Genomic DNA, 23,599 nt, shown 5'->3' with positions numbered 1-23,599 from the left:
ATCTTCTCCCACCTTCATCGAAACTCGTCCGCGCGGCAATACTTTGCGCGTGCTCTCCCCGCGCGCGCAACCCCTCAGCCATGGCCCTTTCTACGGGCCATGTCGCCAGTCAGCTGCGACACATCATCTATTACCACCTCGACAATAATCTAATTCGAAACGCCCTCTTTCTCGCCGAACGACTACATGCTTATGAACCCCGATCCTTTGAAGCGCAGTACCTACTATCCCTCTGTCACCTACATAATGGAGAAATCAAGGCCGCCTTGGAATTCAGTCAGCCATCTGGCTCGCGAGGCTTACATGCCGGCTGTTCATATGTATATGCGCAAGCTTGCTTAGATCTAGGGAAGTATTTGGACGGTGCTACTGCGCTAGAGCGCAGTAAAGCTCTTTGGGCAACCAAGAACCACTGGAGTAGGTTACCCCCGGGAGATATGCCCTTTGTTCATATTTCTTTGGTTCCTTTTAGCAGACGGTACAGAATGGTACTGATCCTAAATTTCAGACAAGCACAACGAAACACAAAGGCAACATCTTCCAGATGCGGCAGCCGTCTACTGTCTACTGGGAAAGCTGTGGCAAGCGCACAAGGACTTGAATAAGGCGGTTGACTGCTTTGTTGACTCGCTGAAACTGAACCCTTTCATGTGGGATGCTTTCCTTGGGTTATGTGCTACTGGTATATCTTGAGATTCAAAATCACTGGCGTTATGCGCGGGCTGACCTTTTTATTAGGCGTCAACATTCGAGTTCCAAATATCTTCCAGCTCAGTCCCGAGCTTCTCGCTATTATCAATTCAGCCCCCGATGACGCCAATATCCCCTCAGACCTCATATCTCCAACAGAGAGCTCTTTCCCCGCACAAACGACCGGAAGTGCTCCTTCAGATCCTTTCATGGTTGCTAGCTCTCGCGGCGAATCGGATACCACTCATGGAAGCTCTGCTCTCTTCGAGAAGCTCAATGGGAGTACACTCAGTGTTGCGTCAGTACCGCAGCATGTCATCCACGAAGGCATGGAAACCCCAGGAAATCAAAGCAGTGGATCGGGATCAGAGGAATTCCGTATTGCAAACGGAGTGACTGACCCAGACTCGACATGGGAACCGCCGTTGGCACCAGCAAGGAAAATTCGAACCGTCCAGGCAATGAGTGCAGACCATCATGGTCAGCCACCCCCAAGAATGCGTCCTACTGGAATTCGACCTCGACCAAAACCACGCACTGAACCAGAAGAGCCGCCAATGGCCCCATCGGATAGAGAGCCACCTCCAGCCCCGCGATTAGGAGATCGCAAACGAACCGTCTCTGGACAAGTCGCCCACCCAGTATCCCAACAGCCTTCCGAGCCAGGTGCTCCGCAGCGTCGTAGCGTCAGGCTATTCAATCAAATTAAACCCACCACTAGCAAGCTTTCTACTACCACACTCACGGGGCGAGATGGTCGCGAGGTAAAAAAGATCAGAGGTACGTCAGCGAAAAGTCGCACGGGGACTGTTGGCCGTGTTGTTAGTGGCAACCGAAAACCAATGGAGTCTTCAGATCACGATGGAAAGGAGCCCCGAGCGGCATCCGTACCAGTGAACTCTACAGTTCCTCCCCTTTTGCCCAAGGCAGCCGAGAGGACCAAAGAGTTTGAGGCTCTACACTGGCTGCTAGGTCTCTTCACAAAATTGGCATCAGGATACTTTTCCTTAAGTCGCTATAAGTGCACCGAAGCCGTTGGATATTTCAATAGTCTCTCACAGGGACAACGCGAGACCCCATGGGTGCTCGCTCAGCTTGGCCGGTCGTATTTCGAGCAAGCGATGTATACCGAGGCCGCCAAATATTTCTCCCGCGTTCAGTCTTTAGCGCCGACACGACTCCAAGATATGGAAATCTATTCAACGGTGCTATGGCACTTGAAGAGTGATGTCGAGCTGGCATACCTTTCTCATCAACTCCTGGAAGCCGATCGACTATCCCCTCAAGCATGGTGTGCTATTGGTAACTCCTTCTCCCATCAACGGGACCACGATCAAGCTCTTAAGTGTTTCAAGCGTGCCACTATGCTGGATCCCGAATTTGCCTATGCATTCACTCTTCAAGGTCACGAGTACGTTTCTAATGAAGAATACGACAAGGCATTAGATGCTTATCGTCACGGAATCAACGCTGACAACCGACACTACAATGCCTGGTATGGTCTCGGAACTGTCTATGACAAGATGGGTAAGCTGGACTATGCCGAGCAACATTTCCGCAATGCTGCGACCATCAATCCAACCAATGCAGTTCTTATCTGTTGCATTGGTCTAGTCTTGGAGAAGATGAACGACCCGAGGAAGGCCCTCGTCCACTATGAGCGAGCCTGCTCTCTTGCTCCACACTCGGTGCTGGCACGATTCCGCAAGGCACGGGTGCTGATGAAACTGCAAGAATACAAGTTTGCCCTGGCCGATCTGAAAGTGCTCAAGGATATGGCTCCCGACGAGGCCAACGTACACTACCTACTTGGTAAACTGTACAAAATGATCCATGACAAAGGCAATGCTATCAAGCACTTTACGACGGCCTTGAACTTGGATCCAAAGGTATATCTTTTTGCAGTATCCATCCTTCTATTGGCAACTCATGCTAACGTTATTCACACAGGCAGCACAATTTATCAAGGATGCGATGGAGGCGTTGGATGACGATGACATGGAGGACGAAGACATAGCATAGACCCTCCACGTAAAAGATCTATTTTCTTTGCGATTGTTCAGGATTCCGTCTTACAAGCTCGGCGTTCTAGGGGCTTCTTTTCTTCCTATCATTTTTTTTCTGCACAGCATCAGTGGGGAGTTCTTTGGTTTCCAGATCTCGACATCTGGCATCAGGCATGGTGTTTTTTGTACATTAGTGAGAGTACGACGAGGCCCGTCAATGAACAGCAGAGCATCATTATGATCAGTTTAGTTCAGCTTATCCCCATAAAACATAACCTACAACCCATTCCATCTGCATTCTCCTCCATCACCCGATGTTTACATACTCTGTAGTCCATGCACATGCGCGATGCCGTCATCTGCCGCGGTCAGTTGGCGGTCAGCAGGCGATGACTTGGCGGTGAGTCGGCGCGGGCAAAAAAAAAGCCCATCTTCACCTCCGCAGTTCCCCACGATGTCCCTCATCGACTCCATTCCCTTTTGACCTCATTTCCTTTGTGGTCCTAGAATTGATCCTTGTGAGAATCTACCCTTTTCCCTCCCGCATATAGTTATATTACATTCACCAGCCCATATGGCCCATTATCTCAACATATACCGACTAACACACCCTTGATCCCCAACAGATCCTCCTCAACCGCCATGTCGATCAGTTCTTATATTCTAAGGGGCATAAGCTCTTTCGTGGTAGTAACCCTCTCCCTCTTTGCTCTCGGTCAAAAGGTTCCACGCGCAGCTTTCGTTGCCCGCTGTCTAGCCGCCTACGGCTCCCTTCTCCTCTGCGCAACATACGGCGTCATCGCCTCAATCGTCCTCCGCCTCGTCGGATACGGCCGTATCTCACAATATGCCACAGCCCGCAGTTTCAAATGGGTCATGCGTTGTACTACCGGCGTAACTTTCGACATCATCGAGGGCCAAGAACATCTATCTACCCGTCCAGCCGTGTTCATCGGAAATCACCAAACAGAACTAGACGTCCTAATGCTTGGGGCTATTTTCCCGCCTTACTGCAGTGTCACGGCGAAGAAGTCTTTGCGTAATATTCCGTTTTTGGGCTGGTTTATGGCTCTTTCCAGGACGGTTTTTATTGATCGGGGTAATCGTGAGACTGCTATGAAGGCTTTTGATGGGGCGGTTGATGAAATGCGTGTTCATCGTCAGAGTGTTTTTATTTTCCCGGAGGGTACGCGTAGTTATTCGGACGAGCCTACTTTATTGCCGTTTAAGAAGGGTGCTTTCCATCTTGCTGTTAAGGCCGGTGTGCCTATTGTTCCTGTTGTGACGGAGAATTACTCTCACGTTATGTCTCCGCGAGCAATGCGATTCAATGCTGGTAGTATCAAGGTCAAGGGTGAGTGTTTTCTGCGTTGATTTACTCTGGTTTTATCGCGGGTCAAGGACTAACTTGTTGTCTCTGATATAGTTCTCCCGCCTATTGAAACAAAGGATTTATCTCCCGCTGACGTGGATCGCCTCACTACTATCACCCGCGAATCCATGCTCAAGACTATTCAAGAATTCGCCCAAGCGAACTCCATTGAGTCCAAGGCTACGAAGGGCGTATCTACTGCCGTTGAGATCTGAACTTCTTGATCTTTCTACCCCCTTCTCTCACCAATATACTCCGGTCCCCTTCATCGGTGGAATATAACACTCTCCTCTCGACAACCCCTCTGGATATTTCTCTCGTCCGAACAGAACGGCCTTTCCATTTTGGTCCTCGCTCATCCTGATTCAGGAAATCCCGTCACATTTCCCCATCTGTATATCCCTTCTCCCGCTCGGTACATATCCATATCCTTACCCCCTCTACCTTCACGGTCCGCTCTAGAAACAGTCATAATACATGACTTCTTTCCTCCATTCTGCGCAATTCCGCCGATGAAGAGCAATCTTGGCAGCATTGGTTTGTTTCACTGGTATACTTTCTCATGGGAATATGATTGAATCGAAACGTCTTTGGCAGGACATTTTCCTTTACTGTTCCCCCTTTTTTCGAGCTTTTTCTTGGTTGCTCTGTTGCTGCGAGTTTGAATTTCTTGCCGGAGTACCCTTGACTTTCCTCTAGATGTATATATCTTTAGCGTAAAGACTTGAAGATGACACGATCTGTTTTGAAGTTCTAGCTTGTTTTTTTTCTCTACTATTCATGTTTCTTAGGTGAAGTTCCAACTTCGCCAAAGGTGTGATTCAACTGCTAGAGGTAGACTGAACGCTCGATCACCTATATAATAGTATTCAAGTGTTTGATACTAATACGGAAACTTTCTGGAAATAGTAAGAAGTTTGGAGAGAGCTTCCGGTTAAAAAGGAGTATATGCGATGCTAATAAACCTCAATCAATTGACTTTCATCGCGAAAGTTATTTGAGAGTAGCATTCCACATTGTTGTAGTGGACAGGGGCAAATGTGAAGGCTTCACTGCCACACTGCAATGTCAGAAGATGAAAGTATCACAAGAAACGTCTCACATAAGACTAAAAGCCACCCGGTAGACTAAACACCATCATTTCCAGTCACGGCATGAATCCCTTATGAAACGATCAAATGTTCACAACGCCCTTCCGCACAGGCCCGTACATCCAACTCAATATCAACCTCTTGCATCGGAAGCCATGGATCGGTGATCGCGCTGGGAATATTCCACGGGTCAATGTCACCAACAACTTTCTTTGTGGAAATGGGAATTCGTTTCTGTTCCATCTGCCTGTTATCAGGAGAGATATTAATGATACCCGGTAAATGATGCAAGCTCTGATTTTGAGAACTTTGAGGTATAGGTCCAATGTTGGCGCCCCGAGCGGCTGTAGCGATAATGTAATCTGATTCAAACGCTTGAAGCTGTAGACGGACGTCTTGTAGAACCTTTCCGTCGCGAGTAACAATGACATTTGGGTATATAGGTCCCCAGTTCTGAGGAGATGTGGGAATGTGGGAATGTTTGTTGGTATTATCGGTGGGTTTGTATGGTTTGCTTGCTTGTAGTGGAACAAGTGGCTCTGGAGGGAAAACATTTTTGAATTCGAGAGTTTTCACCCATGATGCGAGGAGGGCTTCACCCGTCATTTTGAGGTAAGCTTCTTTAAGAGCCCAGTAGGAATAGAAGAGGCGGAGGCCGAATTCGATGATTGATTGCTCGCTGTGGCATTCTGTTCCGTCGGTGTTTTTGAAAGCTGGAGTGAAACTATTGGCGTAACCTAGGCCCCGAGCTTTAAGGAGTGTTTCTTTGGGATTGGACATGGTGAAGAGCTCGGTTGGTGAGAAGACTTCGCTGAATATAGAAACGAAATCCGCTAGCTCTGCGATTGACGTTGGGTTTTTGTTACGTCGCTCATTTATGCATGTAATGTCAATGCCAAGTTGAGGAAATTCAGCCTTTGGGATTGTCTCAGAGTGAATATTTTGGAGCTGCTCTTTTGAAGGTGCGATGGTTCCCGCTAGAATGGTGAGTGATGCTTGGTGGCTAACGTTGAACTCAACCCGGATAGGTGATTTGGAGTCGTAGTATGGACGATTTTGTGGCATTGGTGTTCTGTCAATGATGATATCCTTCCATGGTACGCCGCAGGCATGATGAACGTATAAATACTTGAGCAGGTGGGATGCTAGAGACATGCGCCGGTCTGCGGCAAAGTGATATCGCTTCACGGCTTGTTGCTCGTGGGGTTGAAGTGTGTTCAATAGTGGGAGATCTAGACCATTGGCCTCCCATTCTCGAATGTCGATGTACCAGCGAACTAGGCTTGGAAATCCCAGGAGTGCAGGATCAGCATTATTTACGCTTGGTTGGGTTAAGAGAACATCTGCTTGGCTGACATGTTTTGAGGCCATTTGGTGGGGTGCACGGGTGATATATAAACTTCGGTGAATGGTTGATGAATTGATGTACGCAAGATAAATTTTCCCATATAACCGAGGATAGCCGAGGATATGATACCAAGAACAGAGCTTTCCAGTGACTGTGACTCTGCTTGAGCACAACAAGTCAAGTTGTCAACGAAGGTGAGATGTCGTTAAAACACACGAAAGTAGTTGCTGGCCCCAATGCCTGCATATGACCCGATTGGGTAAAGCGTGAATGTCACGTGAAGATAAGGAATTCCCCGCGGAAAGATAAACGCAGGGTCACGTGTATCGAAAAGAGTCATGGCGAACCATTCACCATGACTTACACGCCACTTGAATTCTTTCCATTCCTCGCCATCTACGGTCATGTCGGTTACAGTGGGAGTTCTCGCCCTACAGGGTGCTTTCATTGAACATGTTTCCTTGCTGAAAAAGGCCGCCGAGCAGGAATCTCTGGTCGGTTGGGAGTTTATCGAGGTTCGCACGCCGCAGGAACTTGCGACATGTGATGGATTGGTGTTGCCTGGTGGAGAGAGCACCACCATGTCCTTGGTGGCAGCTAGGTCGAATCTCTTGGAGCCATTAAGAGATTTTGTCAAGTAAGTGCTGCCGAGATCTCTTCACCTGGGAAATTGGAAAGGTACTAATGGTGCAATATAGAGTGGATCGTAAGCCGGTCTGGGGCACCTGCGCAGGATTGATCCTGCTGGCCGAGTCTGCGAATAAGACGAAGAAAGGTGGTCAAGAGCTGATCGGTGGTCTTGATGTCCGCGTCAATCGCAATCACTTTGGTCGACAGACAGAGAGTTTCCAGGCGCCATTGGAATTGCCGTTCCTAGGCGAAGGCGCAGCTCCCTTCCCAACCGTCTTCATTCGTGCTCCCATCGTTGAGCGGATCTTGCCTCATCAAAAGGGGATCCAAGAGGAGGAAATCAAGTTGGAAGAGACGGTTGTTGCCCCGTCACGTCAAGCTAAGGGTGCTGCCGCAGAGGCTGCCACAGCCGATCACGTCGAGGTGCTGGCCACCTTGTCCAGGCCAGCCTCATTGCTAGCCACCCAAGGCCGTGAAATCAGCCCAGACAAGGAGCTCGGTGATATTGTGGCTGTGAGGCAAGGCAATGTATTCGGAACCAGTTTCCATCCCGAGCTGACAGGGGATGCGAGAATCCATGCATGGTGGCTGCGTCAGGTGGAAGCCGCTGTGAATAGAAGAAAGAAGCTAGGACAATAGAAGCTTTCTAGAGAATAAACAGCAAAAGTCTTGTAAATAAGGGTATCAGAGGATATCGGGTGAATATAATAGAATCCTTTTGTTTTAATTGATATGATGCCAAGGGAAGAACGCCATTTTCCAGAATCATTGTATCGCAACCTGCCCAAGTTCATTCAACACCTACCTGCCAGCACCGTATTCATCCTCCTCTCGTTGGCGTTGTTCATCATATGCACGACCATATCCTCCACGACCAGGATCATACTCCTCACGGTACTCGTCGCGAACCTGACCACCTGATTTACCACGTCTGTTAAGAGCATTAGTTAGAGGGTTTCTTTCGAGAGGTTTTTATTGCAAAAAGATCAAGATAACATACCCGTACTGTCGACCCTCTTCAAACCCAGGATCTAGATCTGCTCGAATGATGCGCTCATCCAATTTTGTGCCACCGACATACTTCAGACAGTCTAAGGCATCCTGGTGGGTATAGTACTCGACAAAGCAGAATCCGCAAGGTGTTTTGTTAAATCGATCAAGTCCCATCACTAATCGTTTGATTTCGCCACACCTACGCATATTAATTAGCATTGCAAGCCGTTTAACACTACTGAGAATACACACTTGGCAAAAAGTTCATGAATTTGTTCTTCAGTGGTATAAAAGGACCTAAGAGAAACGGGTCAGTTGCGCTGCGCCAGCTTATACTGCAGCATTAACTTATCATACAGGTTGCCCACGTAAAGGGTAGTGGCGCCTTGCAGCTTGTTCGTAGGCTCAGGCTCTCGCTCTTCTCGGTCATCATGTCTGCGTCGTTTATTCTATATGATATCGCCCAATTAGCACTCAGGTTATCTTCTCGCGATCTTGGATGTTGGGCAATGTAGTTGGATTGAGACTACACATACCTTTCCGGCATAGTAGGCGCTGGGTCGATCCAGTCGGTCGACAGTGTTAACCCCCAGAACGCTCATCTTGAATGAAAACAACCGAAGAAGAACAGCCCTTTTTGCTGCTGTTGCTGTTGCTGCTGCGGTGGAAGACTTGAAGATGGGAAGAAGTCGAAAAGGCGGAGGAGAAGCTCGGAGCTCCCTTTGGGATTTCTTGGCGCGCCAGAATTCCATCAACAACTTCCGCCTTGTTTGCTCGCAATTTTCCCAGACTTCTCCCCACTTCACTCAAACAGAAACTTAAGAGGAAACACGGGTTTAATTCATTCATAATATCTCACTCTTCTCATGCCAAAGGTCAAAAGTTATGCGCCGGCGTGGCTATGTCGGCCTTCGCCCGGTGCCAGCATCTTTACCAGCAATTCTGTCGCAAGCCCGTCGCAAGACACTCAAGTCGCCTTGAAGTCGAAATCAGCAACTGGAGCAACGAGAACGATCGCGAAGAGAGGCAATGAAGTCTTCGTCGTAGTTGAGAATGAGATTCGTTGGTCGAATTTAGCTCGTGTGAAGGACCAATGGCAGCAGCAACAGGCGAGACAGAAGAAGGCCCCAGCTGGGCAACCAAAACCGGCAGAGGACAACCAGGTTCCTTCTTACAGGGTAAGTGACCGGAATGAATGGAATCGTTACGGCAGAAGATATAGCTGACAACGTGAAGGTTCTGGCGGTACCCGTCTACGGTGTTATCAATCAAATTCTCCCCTCGCCCAATGGCGCCTTTCTTGCGATCGTTACCGAGCATACTGTTCATATTGCAGTATTGCCTGATCCTTCTCATCTTTCTTCTCAAGATACCGCACCGATTCGTTTAAAGACCTATCAACTTGGCCCTACCACCCACGTCATTCCGGAATCACCTGTCGTTTCGGCCCTATGGCATCCGTTGGGACTGCACACCAACCTTGGAGGTTGTATCGTGACTGTTACCGCTGATGCTGCAGTGCGCGTGTGGGAGCTTGACAGAAACAACCACTGGTCCTTCGACCAGCCGACGCTCGCAATCGACCTGCAAAAGTTAGTCGACGGCACCTCGTCTGACCAGGATTTTGCGCCCACCGGCTTTGGGAAGAATAAGGGTTTCTCTGCGGATATCTATGATATGGAGGTTGCATCCTCTTGTTTTGCGGGTACTGGAAACGAGAAGGAAGATGCTTGGGCGCCCATGACCCTCTGGGTAGCAATGCGGCCCGGAGATCTCTATGCACTATGTCCTCTTCTGCCTGCTAAGTGGCAGGCTCCCTCCGCAACAATTCCCGCGCTCTCATCGGCTATAGTTCCCAAATTGGCGGCCCTTGAAGAGACGCCAGAGGACCTGGAAGAAGAACTCACTGCTTGTCGTCAGCAGTATGAGTGGCTGCGTGAAATCGATGACCAAGAACCATTAGATGCTCCTTCTGACTCCGATACAATTCAAGGTGCGGATGTCTTTACTCGTCCAGCCAATCCAAGTGTTATTCCTCGTCTTCAAGGCCCCTTCCGCTTCGAAACAGGGGACGAACTAGATGACCTGGATCTCTGCGATATCCTGGTGATTGCCGCTAGGCTGAATGCCGAAGACTTGATGATGGGGGAAGAAGAGGAGCTGGCATCAGAAGTTAGCCAGCGGGATAAGCTGTCCGGCACCGTCATCTGCCTTACCAGTGGAAATGGTCGTGTTCACATTTGCCTGGAACTGGATGGCGTGGAGGGTCAGTGGTTGCCCAAGGCCCGCAAAAATACCTTCCGCACTCCCCTCTCAGAGCCTGCCGACCTCGTCCTGCTCGAATCATTGGATACTGTCAGGGACAGCGAGAAAGCGACGGGTACCTGGCCCACCTTCACACGGGACGTCCATTCTCGCTACTCATTCTTCGTAACGAACGCGACCACTGTGACTTCCTTCAGCATGACCGCATTTGTCCAGCGACTCGAAGATGAATTGCAGACAGAGGACGTCTCAGGTTCCGGCTTCCGGATGCAGGTCCTCTTCAACTCAAATGTCGCAAAAAGAGAGCAAATCCTCCGTGTTTCGGAAGCTGATATCACGGCGAAGAACGACCATCTCGCTACGTCTGTGGTTTTCTTTGACTATGACCTTGGTTATTTGCTTCTCACCCATCATCCATCCAACCCTTATGCGGCTGTCATGGAGGAGCCTACAGAGGCTTTCTCTGCGCCGGTAGATTACGGCTTCCAGAAGAACTCCCCTGTACCTGGATCGCCCGCGCTGCGTCCCCGACGTGCGCCGTACCAAGTTCCCGCAATTCTCTATGCACAATCTCCGCTTGACTCTTTCGTGGAGAGACATGTGCCGCACCGTCAACGTCATACGCTGAAAGAGCAGGTTCGCCTATCCCCTGCAACATTGGATCTTGTCACTACTGCACACCGCGTACTCTCATCTCACACCAATTCGCTTGAGCGAGCAGCTTCAGATCTCTTCCGTCGCTGCGAGCGCTTACAGGGCGAGATGAAGGAACAGTTGAAGCAATTTTCCGAAGTTGCTGATCGCATCAAGGGTACTACGAGCGAGATTGGCGAGGATGGCCGTCGCAAGGAGGGCGCCCGGAATGGCGAAGCTCTCAACAAGAGATTGGACGCCGCGAGAGACCGCCAAGCAGAACTTGCGCAGCGATATGATGTAGTGCGGAAGAAGCTACTCAACTCCGGCGGCCGTCCTCTCAGCGATAAGGAGAAATCCTGGATTAACGAAGTCAACCTTCTTTCCGAGTCATTCGACGAGCAGGAGTCCAACGACGACAAACAAGACCAAGCCCTGGCACAGCGTTTGGAGACGGTAAGAAATAGTCTCATACTTTCTGATTCTAGGATTATTTATTGACATCATTTTAGGTCAAACAACTGGCCGGGAGTCTTATCAGTGAAACCAAGTCTATCATGGCGAAAGTACCTTCTCCCACCGAGCCTAGCAGTCCATCCTCTCCAGGTGGCTCCCAGCCTAGGGTGCCTCAACGTTTGCAGCGGGCCAAGGTTGCAGATGCAATGAGGATGGTAGAGCGAGAGTAAGTTATTCAAGGTACCAGGTGTTCCCGGTAACAAAATTTCTAACTGATTCTTAGATCCGCCGTTATTGATGCCATTACGTCTCGTCTGGAACGCCTCAACACGAGCATGTAAATTGGATATCAAGAAACGGCACCACTCCCTTCGACGACGTTGCACAATGGTTGAAATAGCATGGGTGCAATTATGAAATTACAATTAGTTGAATAGTATGAAAGCATGCGTGAGATACCTCGGTAGATCATTCTTCATTCTCATAAGAAGGTTCTTCATGTACTTTTCATGTTTTTGGATTACCCAAGAACTGTTCCTCTATAGTAATCTACTCGCCCAGTTCGACATCATTACCCACGAACCCAAGGAAGACGTACTCGCCGAAAGACACTACACAAACGTAAGAAGTTAGTTTCAGATGTGATCAGACGCAGACAGGCCAAAAGGTAAAACAGAAAGCTCACCATTAACAAGATTGCCCTCCTGTGGTCCTAGCCGCGCACGATAATACGGATAAACCTTTTCCACGGGACGACATACTCCGCTCACATCAACTCCATCCACAAGATCCAGTCACCCGGGATAATTGAAATCAAAGCAAGGAGTTGCAGGCTTAGAATTTGGCTCTGGAGATTCGTCAGTCTGTGATGTCACGGATTGAGAAGATTCTCGTGGGGATATCTTGTTCTCTTCATACGGTTCATCCGGGAAGTCATGCTCGACAGCCTCCACGAAGACATGTGAGTCGTCGTCTGCAGAGGAATAAATATATTCCAAACTATCATACCAGACTTCCTGCTCTGGATCGTCGCTTTCGGAGGTACTGTGAAGAGATGAGTGTGTTGTAGAAGGCGAGGTGCTATTGCTAGTGGAATGATCATGATCATGATCAATTTCATTATTAGGTGTCATTAGAGTTCGTTTGTCCCCGTTCATCCAGCAGGGTTTGCATGTTACTTTATTATTATCTAGGATCATCATTCGTAACCCTTCGCATTGGTGCTTGAGTTCTGGTGGGCAGGTTGTGGTGGCTAGATCGTGAGAGCAGCCGCATCGGGTGTATGTCCCGGTCCAAATTATACACATCGTGGGATGAGAAACAGTGCTTTTTTGGGATATTTGGCTTGGATTGTCGATTGTAATTTTTTAGCGGCCTTGGAAAGTTGCTTGATCTTATACAGCACTAGGTAGTGTAGCGGCTTGGAAGCCACTATAAGATCGATAGTTAACCTTATCTATATATGCCTTTCTATGGCATAGAAATTCTTAAATGAATCCGAGACATTGTCATATGGAGACAATGAGATTTATTATCTGACAGAATAACAAGAGTGTGATGACAAAACAAAGGGCTTGGACTCTACGACTGATATTAAAGGCCTACAATGTTACACACCATCAATGACATTCTGCTTAGAATGTACAATATGTCTATGGACTAGGGCTCGCCCGCACGTGACATTCTAGAGCTGAACTTGAAGGACGAATTATGTTGGTCAAGTCTTAGAAAAGAACGGTTTACCAGAGATCACTTTATAACAAAATACTCCAGAACACCTCAAAATGGCGTAATGCAATTTAGTCTCGTATTCACGCTGCTAGTACTGGTGGGTTCGTAGACCCAATCATTTCCTGGTAGAAGGCTGCATGTGTTGCATAGCAGATAGTGCCAGGAATAGCAGTAGTCGTACTAAGCTATTACATTCTTGAACAATGATTGACAGACCAGCTTCATAAAAATGTTGCTATAGAGCAAATGGTATCTTCAAATATAACGCAGAAAGCCACCTGGGCACAAAAATTTCATCCGACGCCATTCTAGATTTGAAAAACGATGGATCCCTCCTGTAGATATCTCTGCATCCAGCACCTTATCCTAGCAAAGTCCCAGAAGCTGAAAAAGACCAGGGTCAGATACTAGGATCCATTGCAACGATGATGTCTTCACCATAACCATAATCGTCACTCTCCCCCACTAATGACAGATCAATAGTATTGGGATCAAGATAGACCGTGATCTCCTGGCTTTCCAGCATACTCTCTTTCATAATCCCAGCCGTAGCCCCGATATCCCCAATCTTACCCTGACCAGTGATGACGCCAATCCGGCATAATGAATCGGCAATTTCCTCTGCATCTTCGACACAATCTAGAATCATTAGATAGAGCTCATCGACGACGTCCTCCCATAAGGGCATCTCCAACAACTGAACACATTCCTCCCACTTATTCATCTCCTTCCGAAATTCCCCATCCCACCAGGTCCTCCATTCACGATAAATAGCATGATGCAAGAGTCGCGCCGCCAGATTCTCTGTCTGATGCTTCCAAAGCACATACTCATTCAAGACCTCACGGAAGTACGAGTCCAGATAGCTAGAATAAGCCCCCACAAACTTGCCATAAACCTGCGCATCGAGACGCAGACGAACGGTCTCTTTCGGTAATCTTGGTCTCGGGGCGAGGGTAGCGTCTCGGGATAGAAACGAGGATGATGGGAATGTATCTTCTTCCCAGTTCATTAGACGTCCCATTGATGTGCAGTGTATATTCCAGTCTGAACGTGCCTTTTGAGGACAGAGGAAGCTGAAGCGATAGTCGCGGAAGTGCATTAGTTTTTTCATTTCGTGGATTGCTTTGAATGCGCGTTCTCGGAGACCTGCTTGGGCGACGGTGAGTTCTAATGGGACTTGAAGCCATTGTGGTAATGTGAAAACGAAGGGGTCGAAAGTGTAGTCTGTTATTGACGGTTTGCCTGCTATGGCGAGACATTTCATTTCGTGGCGGTGTCGTACCTCATCGACCATTGTTAGTGATAGATGTGACAGTCGAATGAAAGGGTTGGAACTGTGATATTTTTGGGGATATCTGATGGTAGACTGTTGAGCAGAAGGAGAGGGAAAGAAGGATTGTGTTGAAGAGGGAGGGAAGATGACCAGTTGGAGGGGGCTCTGAGTGAATGGAAGAGCTTCCCCCAAGTTAATTGCTGCATTTTACACTTTATTGTTCTTATTATCATTCTTTATTATGCATGTTTCAGTTCTGCTAGGAATCATAATTTTTGATTGACAATACGAAGGAACTTATCTGAAGGCCGTCAATTGAGGCTATTGCTTTCTTTCCTTTCCTTTTCCCTCTCGCCTTTCCTCTCAGTCTATTTGATATCAAATATAGTTCCTTTTCAATGTGAGTAGAGCCTCCAAAGATGACTGATATCAAAGAATTTTGAGATAGCACCACACTGCTGTCTTGATTTGTCTGTTCGAGAGCCCAATAAAGTGTTTAGAACCGAGAGGGGGAGGTGTTTGGCGATATAGAAGAACGGTATAACACGAATTCAAGTTCATTGCGACAAAAGTCAATCTAGTAGATCATAATATAAATTACTGGACACTATTCGAGATGTTAGAAGAAACATTGTTCAGGATATCATACACAAGGGATCTCAATGCCTACCGTTGAATAAGATGGACGCCCGAGGCAGTCTCAACAATCCCGCTAACCTGACCAGGTTGCAAGGCAAAGGCCGCATCCTCGAATTCTTTCTGCATTTCGCCGTGACCGAAAAATCCGCTGGGATAGGTAGTTAGTAAAATCAGAGAACCACAACTCGTAGTCTTTCGAATCTTTGATCCAAACATACAGATCGCCCTTCTTTCGTGCACTGCTGCAGTCTGACTCGGAGACGGCGATATCTCCCAGACTCTCACCAGCATTGATTCGCTCTTCATATCCCTTCAATATCTCAATCGCCTCTTCCTTTGATCGAGTGATATCCGCCTCTCGCCAGCTACTAGGGCGGCGACTGCCATTATGCTTCACTAGCAGGTGGCTACAGCGAATCTTGCCTTCAGCTTGACCGCCAGCATCGGGACGAGCTGCCGGAGTATGATGAGTCGCCATATAATTCTTTAGCTTCTCGGTATCGGTATCTGCGGGAGGTTCCCAGCGTGATTCTTTTGTGGCGGGGTTGAAGTAGTAGGGGAGGTTCTTGGAGTTGGAGTGACGAACCTCCCAACCGGAGGGAAGTCCTGAATCAGCCTGAAGGGAGAAGTCAATGAATGTGTCTTTTTTTCGGAGGTGAATAATTATGTAGCAAATACCATTTTTGTGAAGAAAAGTGAATATTTGGAGAGTTGACAAAGGCAGAAAAGCGCGAGTGACTGGCGACTTTGGGGGAAAATGCGGGGAGGAAGCCAAACAGTGCAAACAATACAAACTTGCGGACCTACCGACTTCTTCGGACTTTCTTTCGCACTCTCTCCGTCTTGCTTGCTCTTCTTTCTTGCTCTTTGAGTCTTCCTTTTTTTTTTTTGATTTCTGGAATCATCCTCGCCATGTCTGCTAGTCCTTCTCCCTCTGCTGGCGGTGATGCCAAGCCCGCCGATCAGATTCATTTCCGATTTTGCCGCGAGTGGTGAGTCCCTTATCCATCTCATGGTTGTTACTCCATGCGCTCGATTCATCTGCTAATATCATTCCAGCTCTAACCTTTTATACCCCAAGGAGGACCGTCAAACCAATAGACTGTTGTTTACTTGTCGGACATGTCATGTCGGAGAGGAGGCAACCTCTTACTGTGTCTATCAGAATAAGCTGAACAGCCAGGTCGGCGATACTGCTGGTGTCACTACGGACGTCGGTTCTGATCCCACGGTTTGTCCCACCACTGTTTTCACTGGGCTCTGCTTGTTCTGTGGTGATCCAGTCACTTGCTCTGTTTGTGGTGTGTAGCTGGGTTGGATCTTAGTGATCAAGCACACGCGCTCATTGATGGAGAGAAGGGTGACAGAGTCTTGGTTCATGGACATGTTTTTGGTTACTCAGAATGCCGGATGGCTGACTTTTTTTTTTCGCGCTCTAGCTTCCCCGTGCCAACAAGCTTTGTCCGAGCTGCGGTGAGAACGAGGCGGTCTTCTTCCAATCTCAACAGCGTTCCGCTGAGACCGGGATGGTATGTAACTCCAAGTCTACTTGTGTGGCCTTTCAACTGATCTCTGAAGAAACTATACTACGTGTGCTGCGCATGCGGTAACGTCTACATGTGAATATCTCTTTTACGACACGGCGCGATTACGAATACCCTTTTCTCCTTTTCCTCTTTTCCAAAATATTCAACTACGATTCGAATTTTACTGCATACCGACGGAGTTAGGCGATCTGATAAGTGCGACCCTGGCCAAAAAGATAATTTGCATGGCTACAGTCTTGCTTTGAAAAGGGTGGTTCAACTCGAAATTTAAGATAAAAAATATGAACTAGTTATTGTTCCGATAGTATTCTTTCCGATATTTATTGATACATTGAAATGCAAAATGCTGCCATAAACTACACACGCTTTCCCAGAAAAAAAAAAGGTATATCACAGTAGATGGTGGAGAAGGCCGATTAAACGTTGATCGGAGCGAGCGACAAGATCTTGGACCACTGCTTGTCGCGCAGTTCTTGTCCGACAACACCTAAGAATAGTCAGTATTTCGCCTTGTCGAATCTGAAGAGTCCGAATCTGCAATCACTATGCACGTACCGTTCATTCTTGTGCCAATGGGATCACCAGACTTGTTCACCAGGACGCAAGCGTTGTCACCAAAACGGACAACAGTCCCATCAATGCGCTGCATCTCCTTCTTGACGCGCACAATCACGGCATGTCGAATATCTCCGCGACGAACCTTGTTGGCAAGAGTAGTACCGGAGCCTTCGGAGCCGGCGGCCCTTTGCTTCTGAACGACAACGACTATACGGTCCCCTACAGCAGGTCAGTATGCTATTCTCTCGATTGACGTATTTTCTTCGCTTCTCCGCCTCTTTTCTCGGAATTGGGGTATTTGCAGGCGTTTCGATGGGACTGGGGAGGGTCGACTAACCGATTGTTGCGGCGCGCTTCTTTTTCAGGACGTTGACGCACTCGACGACCGAGGCGCCGGAGTTGTCGATACAGTTTAATAATGTCTGGACGGGACGTTAGTAATCGTGAGGATGGTTCAATGGGTTATAGGTGCACCTTTAGTTGAATCATGATTGCTTTGGAGAGTTGATGTTGGATAAGTTGATCGTCTTCCAATTTGTTCTGCCGGGAAGGGTTTTTCCGGTCCGACGAAGTATAGACGGGAGAACAAATGATGATTGGCAATTATTAGTATATCAGGAGGTATTGTTGAAATTCATTCGCTTTAAATTGATGAATACAGTTTTAAGTGATGTTAAGGCTATTATGAATTGCTATTTATGGTGTGATGTTAGTATTATGGTAATGGCTTTCACTGCACGGTACTGCACTGCATATGCCGTTGCACACGCGGGGGTCTGCCTATTGATCGGCTTGGGTCAGTCCGTACAAGTGGTCAATAGTATTCGGCATAGTTGTGTAGCATCAAATGATGTGTCGGTGACAAGAGATAATTACAGAGAAGGCATTAGTAGTGTTCATGTATCGAGGTTATTTTAGTAGAATGTATGGAGTGGCTTCGAGGACAACCTCCTAGCTAATAACTAACTATACCAAAGTACATGAGGAGTTATATAACTATAATGTATCCATTGAGTCTAGTCAATTTCCGACAGAGACGCAAAACTTATCATTGAGTATCTTCATGGAAGTCTATACCCAGAGAATACGGGGATCACAGTGATATTTCGCCTCGTAATGAGTAAATGTCCATTGCTTTCGACCATCAGATCAACTGTAGTTTGTGCGCCTTTGATGGACTCAATACACCAATGAGTTGGAAATGAGCTGACTTGTGCTTGCCTGTAGTCTTCTATTCAATTGGATCCCTCGAATATTCATTTATTGGTAACTGTGAGAGTGATATCATGATGGCTGCAACTGGCAGTGGGCGGCCTAGAGGGTGAGAGTGAGGCTGTTAGGCTGAGAGTAAACACAGATTATGAGCAGACGAGTAGCTCAGAAAGATTGAATTCATCAGTATATTCAAAGTCATATGTATATCTCAAGACTCAAAGAATTGGGAGAAGAGTGGAGGAAGTCAAGAAGTGCGCGAAGAACAAAGCGGGAAGGGGAAGACTTCCGTCCGTCGCAACCTCCTCTCTTCTTCTTCTTCTTCTTCGTCTCTTCTCTGCAATTGGGACCTCTCCCTTTCATTTCTCACCATGTTAACCAGCTTTCTTCTACAATAATACGCATCCTCATTCATTTCTTCCTTCTTTCTATTTCAAGCCTCTCTCCATCCTCCCCTGGCAACTCGACTTCGCTGAATCTCTTCTCCCTCCCCGACTCCGCCGCGTGAACCACTCCACACCTTTCCTCTGTTCATGTCCGCAGATCCCCCTCAACGTTGGCCCTCTCGCCCTCTGTAAACATTCACAATGCCTCCAAAGAGGTCGCGATCCAGTTCTTCTGTGTCTGAACGCCGTGAACGCCTGACATTGGCCAAACTCGCCAGTTACGACGACGTTGCGACAGATGCGCTGGTTGATCATGTTCGTCTCCCCCCCCTGGCCCGCGTTTGAGCCTTCGCCAAGTGCTCAACACCCAAACTAATTTAAGATCCCCTTTGCCAGGCCTATTTTTGGACGACAATTCGCAAAAACCGCAACAAATACACTTCGGCTCGAGGAATTCACGACGATGACGTGGGTCGGATTCTCCTACACGATGTTGTCGTTGCGAAGGACATTCCGGGAGCGGAGCGAAAACTATTGGAGTTGCCAGGACTGAGGAAATACATTGGAAACTTGCCTAGTCCTCGCGAGAAAGAATGGTTTCGACGTCATTTGCGCAAGTACATTCAGATGTACCATCCGGACTCTCCGTTCGAAGTGACCACCACCAACCGCTATATTATTACTCAACCTGAAGCCGCCCTCTGCGCCCGGAAGCCCATCAAGGCTGGCCAAGAGATCAAGTATCTCAGTGGAACTCTCGTCTCGATGACTCAAGAGGAAGAGACCGATCTAGGTCTGACCCGGAAAGATTTCAGTGTGGTCATGTCTAGCCGTCGCAAAGCTGCTTCGTTCTTCTTGGGACCCGCCCGGTTCGCCAACCACGACTGTGATGCGAATGGACGATTAGTTACTCGAGGCACTGAAGGAATGGCCATTATGACTACGCGCCATATTCAAGAAGGCGAAGAGATCACGGTTTCATACGGTGAGGATTACTTTGGCATTGACAACTGTGAGTGTCTTTGCCTAACCTGTGAACGCATGGTTCGCAATGGCTGGGCCCCCAACAATGTCGACTCCGATGCGACTAGCAAAGAGTCAACTCCCGTCTCTGTGGATGAAACCCTTCCAGTCGAGAATGACCCACCGAATAAGAAGCGCCGAAGAGACTCCGACGTGGATGCGGATGATCTATCTTCAGCGTGCTCAACGCCACGCAAACGTACCAAATTCAAACGCCAGACCTCTAAGTTACGAGAGGAGATCTCACTTTCTGAGCTTCCCATGGAGTCCACCGCAACTCCCGAATCGGACACTCCTCCCACGCCCTCTTGTTCTGAATCCGACATTGGCCAGCTTTCTTCTGCTACGGTTGGGCGTCGACCTGTCTCTGGTCTTCGGCGGGAGGTGATCGTGTCTGAAGTGGCGGACTCTACGCCTGAAGCCCCTTCGACGGATGCATTACTTTCATCCATGGGTGGCCCCGAGTTATCAGAATTGAAGAATCCTGATATCGCGGGCACCGCGAAGGGATCCACTGCTCCGATGGACATTAGTGAGACAACTGGTGCTCTGCCTGCTGTATTGACCAGTTGCGAATCTCCTGATTCAGTGACTGGCGAATCTCACCAATCATCGACCTCTACCCAGCCTACGTCAATTGATGACTTCACTAAGAACGAGGGCGAAGGGCTACTTGGACCTGGAAAAGTCGATCTTGAAATCATCCCCGAGATCAACGAGGGTGATCAAGTTGATACAGGTGAGTCAAATGCCCACCGGCTGTCTTTGAGACAGAATACTATAATGCCTTCTTTATAAAAAGTTACTAACTCCACTTACAAATAGACGATGCTTCAGAGACTGTCGTCGGAAGGAAACGCTACACACGTAAGAAGTGGAAGATCATCGCCTCCGTTGAGACCGAGGTACCTCTGGTTCGGTCTCCAGGCGACTACACGAGAACAGCACGACTCCTCGCTCAGAAGTATGACCGCTGGGTTGAGTGCCAAACATGCGACTCGTGGTTTGTTCAATCCAATTCTTACCAAACTCGCCGCGAATGTCCTCGTTGTGAGCGACATTCGAAGCTCTACGGGTACCAATGGCCCCAAACAGACATGGGCGCAGATGGTGAAGAGCGTGTGATGGACCATCGCACTATCCACCGCTTCCTCTCTAGTGAAGAGGCCTCTATCGCTCGTCGGGGTCGGGATCGAGGGGTGAGCTCTAATATCACGCCCACCCCTGAACTCTCCGATGCACGCACAGATGGGGATCCCAATGAGGCAGCTAGTCGACGCAGTACTCGGGCTAGTCGTCACCGAACCCGTGAGCTTCGCCTGACAATGTAAGGGGCATAGCCACACAAACACAGAGAGAGAAGGAGGAGGGAGAGATAATTCTTCTACGAGAATGAGCCATCGTGTACCCCTGGCGTTCTGGCATTATCATTTGTACTATTTATTGGATGTTACATTGCACATGGGTGTTTGGTTCAGGTGCATTGGGGGATCTTTTGCATGGGTGTTTGGGGATTCTACCGGCGTATTTCATGGAACACGAACATATCTGTAATGAATTACCATTTGAGCATTGAATATCAAATGTCTCATCAATCTAGAAATACTTCCAGTGGCTTCAGTTTGCACTATTCTTCAATTCTTTCGGGCTCAACAACCCCGACTTCTGCTGTTTTCCCCGCATTCCCCGGATTTGTGCAAACAATAACTGCACCAATGACAGCTTCATGAGAAGTATTTTAACTATAAAACGTCCTGGAACTGGTAAAATCAAAATTTTTATTTTATAAAAAAAACATATATATTCTAAACAACTCCATTTAATCATTTAAAATGAGGATATCATCCATCATCGTCACTGCAGCACTAATAACCACCGCATCAGCATACGACAATCCCCTCGTCCATCTCGACTATGCATCTTTAAAGGGTAAATATGATAGCACGTATAACCTCAGCTACTTTCGTAAAATCCCCTTCGCATCACCACCAACAGGTGAAAATCGGTTTCGAGCCCCACAGCCCCAGAAGCAATAACCTCGCTCTATGATACAGATCAAGACTTCGATATGTGTCCACAGCGGACGGTTAATGGATCTGAAGATTGTTTGTATCTGGGATTATTCTCTAGACCATGGCAAAAGCAGGGACACGGGTCTAATGTTCAAGGACTTAAAGAAATTCAAGGGAAAAGACCCGTTCTGGTGGTATTTTATGGAGGAGCATTCATTCAAGGATCTGCCTCATTCACGATACCACCATCTTCATTCCCCGTTTTGAACGCGAGTACATTGAACGATTACGTGGTTGTTTATCCAAATTACCGCGTGAACTCTCTTGGATTCTTACCGGGGAAATTAATGAAAGAATCTACACGTCTGGATGCGAATACGGGTTTACTGGACCAGCAATATGCATTGAAATGGGTGTCGAAGTATATTCATCTTTTTGGGGGTGATCCTGGGAATGTTACTATTTGGGGACAATCTGCTGGGGCGGGATCTGTTGTTGGGCAGGTCCTTGCTAATGGAAGACATGGACAACCAAAGTTATTTAAAAAGGCGTTGGCTAGTTCGCCTTTTTGGCCGAAGATGTATGAGGTTGATTCTTTGGAGGCGGAGGGAGTTTTTGATACTTTTGTGAATTTGATTGGGTGTGCGAGTACCACAAAAGAAAGAAATGGGAAGTATGGGGATGAGATGGTGGATTGCTTGAAGAATGTTGATTTGCAGGTTATTAGGGAGGCTAGTTTGAATGTTTCGATGATGAATAGGTGGACGACGAGTTCTTATACGTGGGCTCCTGTTATTGATGGGGAATTTTTGGTTGATGGGCTTAGTGAGATTATTTCGAGAGGATTGAAGTTGGAGACGGATTTCATTTGGGGAATGTATAATACTCATGAAGGGGAGAATTTTGTGCCTCCTGGATTGAAGATTGATGGTGGTCGGGATGGATATAATTCTTCTCTTGAGAGTTTGCATGGTTGGTTGGAGGGTTTCGTGCCTAGGTTATCGAAGACTCAGATTCGTGCTGTGAATGATGTTTATTACCCTGTTGTGGGTAGTACAGAGATGATTGGCGAGTATAATAGCTCGTTTGTGAGGGCTGGATTGATTTATCGTGATCTTGTGCTTGCTTGCCCGGCTTATTGGGTGGCGTCTGCTGCTTCAAGAAATGGATATCTGGGGGAATATGCCATTTCACCGGCCACTCACGGGAGTGATACTATCTATGTTTGTCTCACGATCGAAAAAGAACGAGCGGAATTTTTTTTTTGCTAATGAATGACAGTGGAATCGGTTAAATACGTTGCAGAAGACGAATCCTGTTGTTTATCAAGGATATGCTGGTGCTTTTGCTAGCTTCTTTCAAACCGGCGATCCGAATGCGCATAAGCTGACGAACTCCTCGGAGTCGGGCGTGCCGTTGCTTAAGAAAACTGGAGAGGAGTTTGTTATTGTCGATGATGGGTTTGAAAATATTCGTATAGATCAGTTGAAGAGAAGATGCAACTTTTGGAGGAAATTGGGAAGACAGATTCCTGTCTAGGTTTAAACTGGGTTTTCTCAAGGTATGGGCAAGTCTAACCTATGATGTTTAGAAATGCTCTATATCACCTCATATCATCCTTTTCTTTCAATGCTAGTGCCCTTGTGAACGCTGCTAGTGTTCTTGACCTATTCCTTTACCGTGTAACTTGGCTGAAAATATTGTTCCTATTAATGGAAACTAGAAAAAAAA

General features: G+C 47.6%; 12 protein-coding genes across 12 annotated transcripts; 6 read left to right on the top strand and 6 right to left on the bottom strand.

The window, feature by feature from the left end:
- Nucleotides 1-80: 80 nt before the first annotated feature.
- On the top strand, nt 81-4,283 carry N7469_003842 (anaphase promoting complex subunit bimA; the record flags this gene model as incomplete). Its single annotated transcript, XM_056642762.1, has 6 exons — nt 81-417; nt 509-682; nt 739-2,579; nt 2,641-2,672; nt 3,323-4,050; nt 4,123-4,283. 6 exons carry the CDS (start codon nt 81-83, stop codon nt 4,281-4,283), a joined length of 3,273 nt encoding a protein of 1,090 aa, XP_056502174.1.
- A 948-nt stretch (nt 4,284-5,231) lies between these two features.
- N7469_003841 (4'-phosphopantetheinyl transferase family protein) lies at nt 5,232-6,530 on the bottom strand (the record flags this gene model as incomplete). Its single annotated transcript, XM_056642761.1, has 1 exon — nt 5,232-6,530. The coding sequence occupies one exon, from the start codon at nt 6,528-6,530 to the stop codon at nt 5,232-5,234; it is 1,299 nt and encodes a 432-aa protein (XP_056502173.1).
- Nucleotides 6,531-6,911: 381 nt separating this feature from the next.
- N7469_003840 (pyridoxal 5'-phosphate synthase glutaminase subunit PdxT) lies at nt 6,912-7,776 on the top strand (the record flags this gene model as incomplete). Its single annotated transcript, XM_056642760.1, has 2 exons — nt 6,912-7,144; nt 7,206-7,776. 2 exons carry the CDS (start codon nt 6,912-6,914, stop codon nt 7,774-7,776), a joined length of 804 nt encoding a protein of 267 aa, XP_056502172.1.
- Nucleotides 7,777-7,938: 162 nt separating this feature from the next.
- On the bottom strand, nt 7,939-8,732 carry N7469_003839 (nuclear cap-binding protein subunit CBC2; the record flags this gene model as incomplete). Its single annotated transcript, XM_056642759.1, has 5 exons — nt 7,939-8,068; nt 8,138-8,329; nt 8,383-8,427; nt 8,488-8,579; nt 8,667-8,732. 5 exons carry the CDS (start codon nt 8,730-8,732, stop codon nt 7,939-7,941), a joined length of 525 nt encoding a protein of 174 aa, XP_056502171.1.
- Nucleotides 8,733-8,996: 264 nt separating this feature from the next.
- Nucleotides 8,997-11,825, top strand: N7469_003838 (uncharacterized protein; the record flags this gene model as incomplete). Its single annotated transcript, XM_056642758.1, has 4 exons — nt 8,997-9,308; nt 9,367-11,484; nt 11,541-11,710; nt 11,768-11,825. 4 exons carry the CDS (start codon nt 8,997-8,999, stop codon nt 11,823-11,825), a joined length of 2,658 nt encoding a protein of 885 aa, XP_056502170.1.
- A 453-nt stretch (nt 11,826-12,278) lies between these two features.
- On the bottom strand, nt 12,279-12,617 carry N7469_003837 (uncharacterized protein; the record flags this gene model as incomplete). The annotated part of the gene is made up of 1 exon (XM_056642757.1): nt 12,279-12,617. One exon carries the CDS (start codon nt 12,615-12,617, stop codon nt 12,279-12,281), a length of 339 nt encoding a protein of 112 aa, XP_056502169.1.
- Nucleotides 12,618-13,615: 998 nt separating this feature from the next.
- N7469_003836 (uncharacterized protein) lies at nt 13,616-14,512 on the bottom strand (the record flags this gene model as incomplete). The annotated part of the gene is made up of 1 exon (XM_056642756.1): nt 13,616-14,512. The coding sequence occupies one exon, from the start codon at nt 14,510-14,512 to the stop codon at nt 13,616-13,618; it is 897 nt and encodes a 298-aa protein (XP_056502168.1).
- Nucleotides 14,513-15,088: 576 nt separating this feature from the next.
- pin1 (peptidylprolyl isomerase ESS1) lies at nt 15,089-15,811 on the bottom strand (the record flags this gene model as incomplete). Its single annotated transcript, XM_056642755.1, has 4 exons — nt 15,089-15,098; nt 15,162-15,278; nt 15,349-15,746; nt 15,809-15,811. The coding sequence occupies 4 exons, from the start codon at nt 15,809-15,811 to the stop codon at nt 15,089-15,091; spliced, it is 528 nt and encodes a 175-aa protein (XP_056502167.1).
- Nucleotides 15,812-16,042: 231 nt separating this feature from the next.
- Nucleotides 16,043-16,763, top strand: N7469_003834 (DNA-directed RNA polymerase II core subunit RPB9; the record flags this gene model as incomplete). The annotated part of the gene is made up of 4 exons (XM_056642754.1): nt 16,043-16,122; nt 16,190-16,424; nt 16,570-16,659; nt 16,709-16,763. The coding sequence occupies 4 exons, from the start codon at nt 16,043-16,045 to the stop codon at nt 16,751-16,753; spliced, it is 450 nt and encodes a 149-aa protein (XP_056502166.1). The 3' UTR covers nt 16,754-16,763.
- A 330-nt stretch (nt 16,764-17,093) lies between these two features.
- On the bottom strand, nt 17,094-17,727 carry N7469_003833 (mitochondrial 54S ribosomal protein uL14m; the record flags this gene model as incomplete). Its single annotated transcript, XM_056642753.1, has 4 exons — nt 17,710-17,727; nt 17,573-17,657; nt 17,233-17,454; nt 17,094-17,164 (listed from the first exon to the last, which is right to left on the bottom strand). The coding sequence occupies exons 1-4, from the start codon at nt 17,722-17,724 to the stop codon at nt 17,094-17,096; spliced, it is 393 nt and encodes a 130-aa protein (XP_056502165.1). The 5' UTR covers nt 17,725-17,727.
- Nucleotides 17,728-19,034: 1,307 nt separating this feature from the next.
- Nucleotides 19,035-21,187, top strand: N7469_003832 (SET domain-containing protein; the record flags this gene model as incomplete). Its single annotated transcript, XM_056642752.1, has 3 exons — nt 19,035-19,148; nt 19,230-20,595; nt 20,682-21,187. The coding sequence occupies 3 exons, from the start codon at nt 19,035-19,037 to the stop codon at nt 21,185-21,187; spliced, it is 1,986 nt and encodes a 661-aa protein (XP_056502164.1).
- A 501-nt stretch (nt 21,188-21,688) lies between these two features.
- N7469_003831 (putative carboxylesterase) lies at nt 21,689-23,407 on the top strand (the record flags this gene model as incomplete). Its single annotated transcript, XM_056642751.1, has 3 exons — nt 21,689-21,851; nt 21,878-23,091; nt 23,150-23,407. The coding sequence occupies 3 exons, from the start codon at nt 21,689-21,691 to the stop codon at nt 23,405-23,407; spliced, it is 1,635 nt and encodes a 544-aa protein (XP_056502163.1).
- Nucleotides 23,408-23,599: the final 192 nt, after the last annotated feature.

Source organism: Penicillium citrinum (genome assembly GCF_028827155.1).
Source record: "Penicillium citrinum strain IBT 23319 chromosome Unknown utg000003l:1.0-4596430.0:1.0-4598250.0, whole genome shotgun sequence".
In the NCBI taxonomy this organism is placed as follows: Eukaryota; Fungi; Ascomycota; class Eurotiomycetes; order Eurotiales; family Aspergillaceae; genus Penicillium; species Penicillium citrinum.
Note: the sequence above shows the minus strand (reverse complement) of the source record. Positions and strands in the feature narration are given on the sequence as shown.